This window comes from Montipora capricornis, chromosome 4 (genome assembly GCF_036669925.1).
Source record: "Montipora capricornis isolate CH-2021 chromosome 4, ASM3666992v2, whole genome shotgun sequence".
Taxonomy (NCBI): domain Eukaryota; kingdom Metazoa; phylum Cnidaria; class Anthozoa; order Scleractinia; family Acroporidae; genus Montipora; species Montipora capricornis.
The window spans coordinates 51,174,430-51,186,929 of NC_090886.1; the positions used below are offsets into that span (position 1 = coordinate 51,174,430).

General features: G+C 38.5%; 1 protein-coding gene across 1 annotated transcript in view; it reads left to right on the forward strand.

Annotated features, from left to right (window-relative positions):
• The window catches only part of LOC138047311 (NEDD8-activating enzyme E1 regulatory subunit-like), a 32,932-nt gene that overhangs the window by 11,391 nt on the left and 9,041 nt on the right, over positions 1-12,500 (forward strand). Inside the window, exons 8-15 of the mRNA XM_068894108.1 lie at positions 706-815; positions 941-1,003; positions 2,090-2,153; positions 2,608-2,699; positions 3,616-3,675; positions 5,654-5,714; positions 6,389-6,461; positions 7,693-7,768. Coding sequence (XP_068750209.1) covers positions 706-815; positions 941-1,003; positions 2,090-2,153; positions 2,608-2,699; positions 3,616-3,675; positions 5,654-5,714; positions 6,389-6,461; positions 7,693-7,768 — 599 coding nt within the window. The remainder of the gene's footprint in view (positions 1-705; positions 816-940; positions 1,004-2,089; positions 2,154-2,607; positions 2,700-3,615; positions 3,676-5,653; positions 5,715-6,388; positions 6,462-7,692; positions 7,769-12,500) is intronic.

Sequence of the window (12,500 nt, forward strand, 5' to 3'; positions counted from 1 at the left end):
GAAATGATCCTAGCACTTATCTGGACAAAAAATTGAAGCAATTGTCTGTAATAAACACTTGAAATTTCAGGTAGTTCATGAAGCCACACAATAATGTTTGGTACAGAACGTTGCACCAGCATCGCTGAGGTCACAGGTTCAAATCCTGTTGGAGCCACCTGAATTTTTCTGGTGTCTATTAGAGACAATATTTGTTGCTTAAATTGATAAACGTAAGGATTATTTCATTCTTTCAAAATGGAAAGGTGCAGTAACCTCTTAGTACTTTCTGTTGTATTGTTAAATTTTAGGCAGCATCTTGCTGAAAGAAATAGAACAATCAGTTGATGGTTATGTGTGGCGTTAAGCCACAATTCTCCAAAAAAGTGCTTAGGCACCTACTGTACACCTTTATATGTAACCTTCTCTACAACCCTGAATCAGTTCTTGCATTCTAAATCTGCACTTTTCAAGTTCTTAAGTCCTCTCCCCCACCCCCTACTCTGACAGTGCTGGGATTGTGTGATGCAACAAAGAACCCAATGTAGTTAACCTTCAACTGAGGGAGTTGGGAGGGTGAGGGTTTGTTTAAGAGATGTTAAGTCAGCATAAATCATCAACATACTTACATGTATTTTAAAAAGGGTAAAAACGTCTGTTTGTACCTTTGTTTTTACAAAGTCAAGAAAAGTATTTTCACAACAACAAAATATTTTGTTCTTTTAGTTGTTGAATCCCATCCTGATAATACTCATCCAGACTTGAGACTCGTCACACCCTTTGCTGGCCTTATGCAATATGTGGATTCTTTAGATCTCAACACAATGTCAAAACAGGTATTTACAGCATCTAGAAAGTACTGGCATGCTGTTAATTTAATATACATTATTAATTTTTGCTATCTTCAATCTATCTTAAAGCGATGATTGAGATCACTCTCCATTGTGTTGTTTGATTGCAGGAGCATGGCCATACACCTTATGTTGTATTATTATTGAAGTGTTTAAACAGATGGAAAGCAGAGGTGGGTCTTTTTAAAGTTAATCAACAGTGAGAAGATAATTACAGTGTATGTTACAGCATTTTTGTGCATTTTGGAATGCGTGCATTTCTCATCGGTTGGTATGTAGTTGTTACTATAGGCACTTTAGCAGGCGTTCGCATGCTGCCGTTTGTTCGCTAGTTTTTTACACTATCTGTCACTCACTACAGTTCTGTCAGTTTTGCAGCTGTAATATCAATAATTATTACCGTAAAAACCTGCAGATGAGCCGCACCTTTTTTCCAAATCTTATCACTAGAAATCTGGGGTGCGGCTTATCTGCAGGAACATTTGAAAAAGGTGACGTGGATTTTCAACACTAATTTCTGTTAACTCACACTTTTATGGAAAATACTTTGAAATATTTTCCGTTTCAATGTTAATAGCGAGTTTATGTTCGATGAACAGTGGATGATAAAGAAGGCCTCTCAAGACTCTACTGTGGATTTCTTTTGATTTCTTTTAAAAAACCTTTTTAGATGTGTATCATGAAAGTGAAAATCACTCACCTGGTGAACTCTTGTTTCACTTCAGAGTGATAAGAGAACAAAATAATTATGAATCCGTGTAAAGCATTCTTGTTGTTACAGTATTTTAAATAATTATCTCAACCATGAGAACAAGAGAACCCTTTGTTTTGGCAGCCAATAAGCTGGCTGTGGTTGGCTCATTAATAACAACAGGGGACACCAACAATATGAATCTCTGCTATTGTTTCTACTCTTCATGGGAAAAAGGAAAGGAAATTAAGTGTCTAGTGATTCTAGTGCTGGAGCACTAATTGGGGACACTGTAAACAGAAATCAACAATTAACGCAAATCAAGTCAAATGTTGGTTTTTGAGGAGAGGGGAAAAGCGGCGAACCCAGTGAAAAACCTCTCGCTGCAGAGTAGAGAACCAACAAACTCAACCCACATATGACGCTGAGTCTAGGAATCGAACCTGGGCCACATTGGAAGGAGGCGAGTGCTGATCTCACCACTGTGCCATTCCTGCACCCTGACAAAGAAATACACAACATTATGATTAAAGAAATGCTGCTTGCTTTATCCTGGGTTTCTCTTTAGCATGATGGTAAACCACCTCAGAACTATAAAGAAAAGGATATGTTTAAAGAAATGCTGAGAGAAGGTTAGAAAATGGTATCTGTTTGTTTTGCTTTACTAGACAATGCCTAGTAAGAGTATGCTTTTGTGTTTTTGGAGGGGTTTTAGAGACTGTGTAATGGCACAAATGTTGGCCCATGTCATATAGCAAGCATCCCCATCTAGGAGAGTACTTTTAGTAATAAATAATTATTATTGTTGTTTTAAACCATGTTGAAAGTGTTTGCAATCTAATTTATTTGAAAAGAAAGCATGCAAATAAAGCGTTTGTGCCCAATATGACAAAATTCCAGTATGGCTCAATTTCACTTTCAAATTTCCTGAAAAAGCTGCCATTTTGAATAATGACGTGTGAGGTTGTTCTGTTGTCATTAACAAATCTCATTGAAGTCAAGGTTCCCTAAAGGTTTCCTATTGCTGCAACATTATGTTATATCTCTGGACATCCTTAGAAGGAGTTCAATGTCTTTGCCATGTAGGTATTCTAGTTAATGAACATGGTGTACCAGAAGAAGAAGAAAATTTTGATGAAGCCATTAAAGCAGTCAACATGGCTCTGGTGCCTACCAAGGTAAAATGTCTTGTTAACCGCTTTCTCTTTTATTTTATTGGTATTATTATTATTATTATTGTTATTATTACTATTATTATTATTATTATTATTATTATTATTATTATTATTATTATTATTATTATTATTATTATTACATGTATTTTCAATATTATGATGAAATCACGCACATGTTGGCCATTTTGAAAATTAGGTGGTGTTATTTTTTGTAGTGCGCTGGCTTAGTATTGCTAAATATGACATGCTCCTTGACCAAGCACTGAACCACGGGAAATTCAAGGCCAAGTTTTCAACTCCATATGTACTGCAAATCAAATCAAACATTATTAATCAAAATGTAATTCTTTTCAAGGGGAATCCAGAGAATACCTTTTTGAGGATAAGAAAAGAAAGACCATGGGCATTAATAATAAAAATTATATTAATTAATTTAAAGTGCCCCTATAATCTCAAGATTTTTTATTCTGAAAAAGTCAAATTTCAACACCATAAAAGATGTAATTTACATTAACTGGTTGCAATTTCACTTCTGACAGGTGGCATGAGTTTTGTAAAGTTGACAAATTAAAATAAATTTGCAATCTTTTGTCCCACAGCTGAGCTTGTCATAGGCCTGGGTCTATCCCTGAGATGATGTCACACGCTTTCTTGCCTTCCAGTTTTAAAAGGATTAATATTTTTTGCAATGCAAAGCAATTTGTAACATGTTATGCCTCACACTAGCTCAGCCATGGGTCAAACAACTTCTGGTTTTTGTTAAATTTTACAGTGCACGCAGAATTTCCTCGTAGTGAAAACAGAAGTACATGTACTGTATCTTTTTGCAATCAGTGAATAGATTTACATGTATGTTTGCAAAGAAACAATTGTTTGCAGTTAGGGGCACTGCAAGATACCTTTTTGGCTTTCTTGGCAGATACCTGGTGAAATGTCTAAAATCTTCTCCGATGTTGCTTGTAGAAATCTTGGTGAATCTGTAAGTGTTAACTTTCTTACTACTTGCCATTGTTTTTGAAGACCCATTAGAGCCTAGCAAGTTGCCTTGTTGTAAATTTTGTTGTTACTGTTTGTACTACAATTTTGAATTCTGTCAAATTGAATAGGCTTATGTATCTCAGAGCTGTGACCAATAAAGGTTCCATAGTGATTTTAAATTTGTTGTGGACAATTGGGGGGGGGGATACTCCCTTATAAGGGCTTATTGGGGACGTGCGGCCAGCCAGGGTATGTTTTTCGGGATTTTTGTCTTGAACAGGGTATCGAATTTATCATTTTTTGTCTTAATCAGGGTATCGATTTATCAATTTTTGTCTTAAACTGGATTAAATTCTTAAACAGGGTATCAAAAATCAGAATTCTGTCATAAAATGGGTAGGAAAATCAGCGATATTTGTCTTAAACAGGGTCAGGGTATGAGGGGCCGCGCCGCACCTCCCCAACCAGGGATACATCGAGTACCCCCCCCTGGGGTCTCTATTCACTTAGTGACCAGTGGCTTTTTGGGTTACTAACTGAAGGAAAAAAGTGGAATCCTTAAGAATAATTCAAATTGATAACTATTAAATCCTATGTGATAATGTAAAAAAAAATGAAAGAAAGGATTCGATATTGGGATGACTAGAAATTTTGTTTGGCAGCAAAACTGGACAGACAGTTGCCAAATTGTAAAGATAAGAATGTGTATTAATAACAATTTATTATTATTATTATTATTATTATTATTATTATTATTATTATTATCATTATCTGTATCATTATCATTATTATTATTGCATGTATTATTATTATTATTATTATTATTATTATTATTATTCAACTACCTCAAACACAGACTAAGTTGATGTTTCGGCAGTGCTGTGTATTGACTAGCAAAATGAGGCAGTAGTGCAAGATATCAAGGAACTTCACCAGAACTGAATGGTGGAGTGGATAGGAAGCAATTGGCCAGCTCACAACAAGCTCAAAGTTGAAGAAGTGATTTGAATGATGATTCATTGAGCAGTACGTGACAGCTTGTAGGAAATTGGCCAATGGCGATCTTAGTATTAGTGGTTATAGAAGTAGTTGTCGTTGTCGTCACCACCCATTGCCAAATAATATTACAGTTACTGTAGTAATAGAGACCTTTAGCTACGGGTTTATTCTCTCAACTGCAAACCGCAAACTGCAGTTTGAGGTTTGCCATTTGCCATTAGAGGTACCGGTAAGGACGTTTCTAAACATTTAGCAAGACGTTCATGCTCTTTTTCAAAAAACATGGAATTTTACATGTTGCTGGCACCATGTTTGCTTTTCCCTTCAGTCTCATTGTTTCTTAAAATGCCCAAAAACTCTTAAATAATAATATTATTATGTCACTGCAGAACCCTAAAAGGACCTTAGATATGCAGGGACCAATCAGTTAGCCTTAAACGTGGGGTCATTAAGTTTAAATTGCCTAAAAATTCTGCTGTATTTCATTTACCGCTAGATGGAGTGCTTGCCGTAAAAACGTGAACTGCAAACGTCAAACACGACAGCAAGGCCAAAGTCACATTATTTCTCGAGGTTTGCAATTTGCAGTAATTTCGAAAAAGCTGTAGCTAGTAGTAGTAGTGGTAGTGATAGCAGCCATCTCCATGTAATCTTGGTAACTGAATATAACACACAAAGTGCTACAGCCGTAGTTTGATCAGGCTTAAAATACAAACCAAAATTGAATGGTTAAAAATTTAAAACACGGGATGATGAATAAGAGTAATATATAAAGTCTCCTGATTACGGTAAACTTCATACACTACAAACACAAGTCCAATTTATTATTATTGTTATTATTATTGTTATTAATTATTATTATTATTATTATTATTATTATTATTATTATTATTATTATTATTATTATTATTATTATTATTATAACATCTTGCCACCATGACATTTTGACAACTACATGTACAATGTTTTCTTTTTTTCAGAGTAGTTCCTTTTGGATCTTATCGAAAGCAACCAAAGAATTCATTGAAAATGAAGGGGAAGGTTGGTGTGCTCATTAAAAGTTATGTTTTAGTTAATATTTGATGGAAAGTTGATTCATTGGTTTTTCTTTTGTATTTGCTTCCTTTTTGCTCATGAGTTTGTTAGTTCATTCGGTCATGGTAATTTTTTTATTACTGGGAAAACTCAGAATGGAATTGAACATCAAATACTTCTTTTTATTGTTTTACTTAATGTTCATTGTAAAAGATAAATTATCTTCATGTATAGCAAATTAATTCGTTTTTTTTCTCCTCAAGATTTCACTTTTTTATGCACGAACTGAACTACGTGTCATAATAAGGGATCAAGGATTCCCAGGGATCATGGATTGCCTGGGAATCCCAGATTTGAGGTGGAGAAATTTGTCGTAAAATGAGAAATATTTTTAGATTTAGTGGATTTGCCGCTGAAGTTATTTCTTGTTTAAGCTCTCCTTATAGTTTTACATATTAAGTCTTTACTGGAAGTGGTGGATACATGTGTGAAGTCTTTCTTAAGGAACGGTCAATGATCTTGCCAATTTTAGGAAGAAGATAAAGAGAATGTGAAAATGGCCTATCCTTTTCTCAGTATACTGTTTGTTATTGTTTGACTGGTTCTGTTTATTGTCTTATTATTGCATTGTATCAGCTCTACAAAAAACATGGTTCCATCAAAACCATTCCTCTCGTCAGGTGCTCTTCCACTAAGAGGATCCATTCCAGACATGACTGCTGACTCAAAGAGATACATTGAACTTCAGAATATGTATGTATTAGAATTAATGATTTGTTGATGAATGCAGTGAAATGGCAACAAGAATGTTGTCTGTTGTAACTTTGGTCAGGCATCCCAGTCAGCTTTATGGAGGTGACTGCGAACAGTATTCATAGTTAGGTTAAGGTAAAGGTACACGTTATTTAACGTCGGAAGTTCCTTTACTCTCTAGAGAGTACTCTCCCAGGAAGCTGACGGTGCGCTCACTTTACCCCCCTCTTTCCATCAGTGCTCCGTTTTAAGGGTATTTAAAGCTACTTAGGCTACACTGAAAGGAGAGAAGTCGAAACAAGGATGTGAGATCCGGGGATCGAACTCGGGACCTCTTGCACCAAGGCCGCGCACTAACCGACTGTGCCACCCTTGCCCTTGTTTTCCAGAATGCATGGCAAGGGAGGTTGTTTACCAATAACAGAAAGTGGTGGCCAATTGAAAGAGTTGTGTTTGTCAGCATCCTTGAAATTTATCCATGAGTTCAGTGTCAAGCCACTGTTACACATTGAAACTTTTAGCTGAAACAAGGTTAAGCAGCCATTGCACCGTGTACAAGGTTGAAACTTGTTCGGGAACGTTGAAACAGGTCTCGAAATGTGCCTTAGCCGGTTTCTGATTGGCTTACGCAGCATAGCGTGACAAGACCGAGCGAGACCAGTTTCATGAAGTGGTATTACACGGTGAAACTCTTGTTTTTATCACCACTTTGATTGCTGCGACCGTTGCAGAAGTAGAAAGAGGTTCTACTTTTCGTGAAACTTGTCTTGCAACAGAAGTTTAAAAAAGTTTCAAGAAACCAAACATGTTACATGGTGCAATGCCGCCTAATACTTGTTTCGAAGCGACGTTGCACACAAGTTTCACCTAAAAGTTTCAACGTGTAACAGCGGCTTCAGACACAACAGTTCAGACAATGCACCACTTGAGACTCTTCTCCTTGTCTTGCGAGAAATCACTAAACCAAAAAAGACCCTAGCCCAGGTAGCCCCTTCTTTACAAATAATCCCAGCTTGTCCCTTTCAGACTCTCTGGGTGTGCTAGGTTTTAACAGTACCTCTTTCAGAACTCTAGTAATTATTCATTTGGACTGTTCTTTAAGTACAGAAACATTATTCTTAGTTCTACAACCAAAATTCAGAGAAACAGCAGGTCTTCTGTCAGTTGAGTATAATGGTGGTTTGTGCATTAATAATAATACCGGTAATTATTTATTTCTGTTATACTGCAGATACCAAGAGCAAGCCAGAAAAGACATTGCTTTTGTAACGCAAAGAGTCCACAGAATATTGCTTGATTTAGGAAAGGTGGGGATTTTGTGACCTGCAGCATTTTTAAATATCTCTTTGTCGGTGCCCTCAGTTTCAGGGTCTTGGGCACAGTAAGTGTTTCAGCAGTGATCATTCTTGGGCAGAGGATCTTAATATGGCAGTGAGTAAACCTCGAGCAGACTTTTATGGAAGGAAGGGAGGCTGCTGCCTTCCTTTAAGAGAGCCTGACACACACCTCCTAATATTTATTTGAACACAAGTACTGTACATCAATATGAACTTCAAATTCGACAAGTGAAAGCGTACTACCGTAAAGACTCGTGTACAAGCCGCACCTTTTTGCTTAAGTTTTGGGCCAAAAATCGTGGGTGTGGCCTATACACGAGACCATTGCTTTCGGAGGAAGTAAACCGGCTTGTTGGGATCACAAATTGAACTGAAAATCTTCAGTAACTAAAGATTAAACATATTGAAACCTGTTGTCGATCATTGCTTTCGGAAGAAGTGGTGGCTCCTAAAGGAGCTGTTTGTTTGCATCTTCAGGTTCTAAACCCGAATCTTGCTCGCCAGTAGTTCTTTCAAGCGTTTAAATGTTACACTCACTATGGCTGAAGATGATGTTTGAAACATCGAAACATGTTCCTTAAACTCAAAAGTGTGGTTGCACTTTTTTTGAGCAGTTTAACTCTAAAGCCCCGGCTACACGTTCAAACATTGTTGTAAAACATTTTGTTGTATTTTTTCCAAAATAATGCTTGAAAGTTTGGGGTGCAGCTTATACACGAGTGCGGCTTATACACGAGTCTTAACGGCACTTATTACGTTCTAATTCACTACGTTCAAACGAACGTAAATCATTTTCATCTTATAGATCCATAAAACAAACTGAACCACAGGTATGGGAGGATCGCAAGCGAACCCAAAACATAACTTTTAATGGACATAGTATACAAGAAGTTTTCAATTTCAACGAGCGGAACTTAACATTACAAATCTGGGCTAAGCGACACACTTTAACGGCTAAAGTCGGCCTCTTTAACATACATATCTTTTGCCACATCAGTTTTCCATCGGCCGTGCAATTTCAATAATCTGTCGGAAACAACTTTGGAATCGTCGTTTATCACGACTGAAGTAATCCCATGGCCACCCGATCGTAAACTATGCAGACTATAGACCTTTGGATCGCCTCCCAGGACGCCGAGAGCTTCCTTGAACATTTCCCGGCACCTCGAATAAGAAAGTCTCGAAGAACGCATCATATATCCCGACTTGGTCTTACTTAAAGGACTGAACAACGGAAGATCGCTCGTTGGAGTCAACTTCGCTTCACGCATGTATCTAAGCAAAATAGAGACTTTACAATAACAGGAAAGGGTTTTTGCAATGTACACAAAATTTTCTTCTCTGTAAACGTCCGTTTTACTATGGGGAACTAATTTTTATGTGATCTTCAAGAAAAACTATGTGCTTACATAAAATATTACTAAGCTCACTAAAGCGGAAGAAACCCGCAAAACCTAAAGTACACAACGCAGCAATTCTCAAATCCTTCAACGAAGCCCCTTCAGAGGCGAATTTGTTAATTATTTTCTTGATGAGCTCCGTGCTGATCGGGTCCTTCTTCAAAATGGGGTTGCCTTCCCTCCTCTTTGCCGACTCGATAACATTCTTGGCACACTCGTCATCTAGCGGATTTGGGCCATTAATAGGAACAAATGAGTGGAACCATTTCAGGGCGGCATGCACCATGACCAGAACCGAGTGTGACTTGTGTTGATGGGCGAAGAGCTGGAATAAATAAAGAGTCACTACAGCAGGGGAAAAGGGATAACTGTCAGCAACATAGTTCTGCCCGCACCATACTACTTGGCGGTTGAATCAGCTCTGGATTTCACTAACATCTTGATAAAAACACACCTATCGACCATGACCTGAGCGGGAGCTAACTTCCAAGGCCTGGCAGCGAAGACAATCTGGAAGAAACAGAAAAAATCTCGTCCTCTCCAAAGAAATGAACGCTTTTCTCTCTCTTTTCTCTTTCTTTTTTCTTTTTCTTTATTATTTTTTTTCCTTCTTTTTTTTTTTTTTTTTTTCTTTTACACTGCAACAATCAACAATCTCTCTCCTACCTTATTTCTTCTCCTCTCCCTCTGTGTTCCTTTTTGCCTTTGTTCTTTCTTTTCTTTTTTTTTTTTTTTTTTTTTTCCTTTTGCTTATCCTCTTATTATTCTCCTCCACTTCTCTTTACTTTTACCTTCTTCTATTTCTTACCCTTTTTTAATCTCCATACGTTCAAGCTTTATCCCTCAAACAAGCTAGTCTCAATATCATTGTAAGGGCACCATATCCACGAATTACTTCGTCTCTCAACTTTCATGGTTTACCCACGACCTGCTTTCATACCTGGTTTATCAGCTCTATTTCACGTACTTTCCTCTTTTTTTTTTTTCTTTTTTTTTGTTTTCCTCATATACATACACCAGCCTTCACATCATGTGTAGCTACTTCACCTTCGAAATATGTAATTATCTTTTTCTCTTGAACGAAAATCAAACCTGATGCCTGCAACTTGCCCACGGAAACATTTCGATCCCAAAAGGGAATTTGTGTTCCTGCCATACATGAGAGCACGGTAACCAACTTCCAGAACGTAACCTTGCAAAGCAGCAGTAAAAGTACAGGCGATTAAAGGCCAAAAACTAGACGATGGCCAAAACGGGATCACCAGTGTTAACAAAGCCCTTTGAACTTTTAGGTAATGTAGGACTCTAGCGATAAGCACTACTGGCGGAACCACAAGGCAGTTCTCTGATTCCAAGCTCTGAACGAAAAAATCAACACCGGCACTTCCAGGATTCCAGAATCTCTAGAAGAAATTTTTCACTTTGGCGTTGTAAAATCAACCGAATGGGGTCCCCAGGTTTCTTCTAAAGTGGCGAAGAAGCTCTCAATTAGCTGCCAGTCGTCAACGTCGATAAGGCGACTAATAAAGTCCGCCTTCTCGTTCTCAGTTCTGGGTATCCATTGAATCTCCAGCTTAATCTTGCTCCTTAGGTAGGCTCCGATTTTTACATGGGAGCACAGAACTAAACGACTCAATTGCAAAATTTATGGCAGGGAGTTTCCTCCAAGTCGAACTTCTGGAGGCCTTACTGGAATCCCAAAGCTTATGACAAACGCGTTGCGAATCAAGAGAGATAACTGCGCCACAACCAGTTGCACTGGCATCAGAAAAGCCAAACACGTGAGGCTTTCTGTCCAAAAAACAAAACCTGGACTTGACAAAATCAATATTTTCCTTCCAGAAAATAATTTCATCCTTCGTGTATTGATCCAGTTCTAAAAGGGCATCCCAATAAGGTGCGCACGCAGAAGACATAGAACAATGTCGCGTCATAATACGACTTACATTCCCCACCACGGGACCAGTAGAAACTATCTGCCCAGTAAACGAGGCTAGGCATCTAGCAGAAATCACAAACTCACAATCCATGATGGAGCAAAGTGTTGAAACTATTTTCGCAACTCTTCTCTCACTGATTTCAATAGTACCACTATCACTGCCATATAATAACTAACTAGAGAATACTTTGGCAAGGCTCCCAAACAAACTTATCATCGTTAGACACAAAACCTGCACTAAGCAAGTCATCTTTAATCGTTATGCTGAGGGAAGCGCATGCGTCACGCGTACTGGCTATACCCCAACCATCATCCAAGAAAAGAGCAATGCGTTCCCCGTTTAACCTCAAGTGGTTTCAGAACTTTAGTGAAAATATGTGGCGCGGAGGAAAGCCCAAAGGGCAAGACCGTAAATCGGTAGAATTGCGGTCTCCTAGAAACGGGGTCAACCCACGAAAAAACCTAGGTAACACTGGTGATCGGTTGCAACCTCTTTATGATGATAACCGCTCTTAAGATCGAATGTGAACATGTAAGCCCCCGACTCAAAATATGAAATGGCCACTTTCCAATCCTCGTATTTTATACGTTTTTTCTGCAAATGCCTGTTCACGTATCTCAAGTCCAAAATTAGCCCCTTTTTACCGTTGGCCTGCACAGATACAGAAAGAGGGTTGACGACATACGGGGGTACGGCACACCGAATAACGCGGCTAGACTGCAAAGGCACTTTTAACGCACTCTCAACAAATTTTGCATGCTCTAGCGCTGATCTATTGTTCTTAAAAGCTGCGGCTTTCGGAAAAGCAAAGAAAGGTAACTTATAACCCTCTTCTATAACGCTCAAAATGAAAGGAGATGCACCGATGCCCCTCCAGAAGTGCAAATTCTTACGCAAATTTCCTTTAACCTGTACCTCAAACTTGCTACTATCGTCAAATTCGCACGCGTCATTAACCCGCAGTACCTGAACTAAGTCTTCGTAACCTTCAGAAGAGGACTCACTGTCCTGGATTTTATCCGGTGTGGCATTTGTAGGTAAATCCAGGCACGTCGGCCATGCTGGCATTATTGGATCTGCCACCACCTTGGCTGAGCCATGCATAACAGCAATCCCTTGCCCAGTGGCCGAGTCTGTGGCACCGGAAGCACTTGCTCTGATCGAAGTTAGACTCTCTACGGCCTGAAACGGAGACAAAGCAGTATCAGAAAATTAAGGACAAATAAATAGGGTGGGAGGGTGGGAGGGCGAGTGGCACGCATACGAGGAGCAACTGTCGCTGTTCTCCATAGTAAATCTCTACAAGAAAAGACCGAAGTTCTGGGTCGCTAGCGTGAATGGAAAGTGGCGCGAACAACCAAC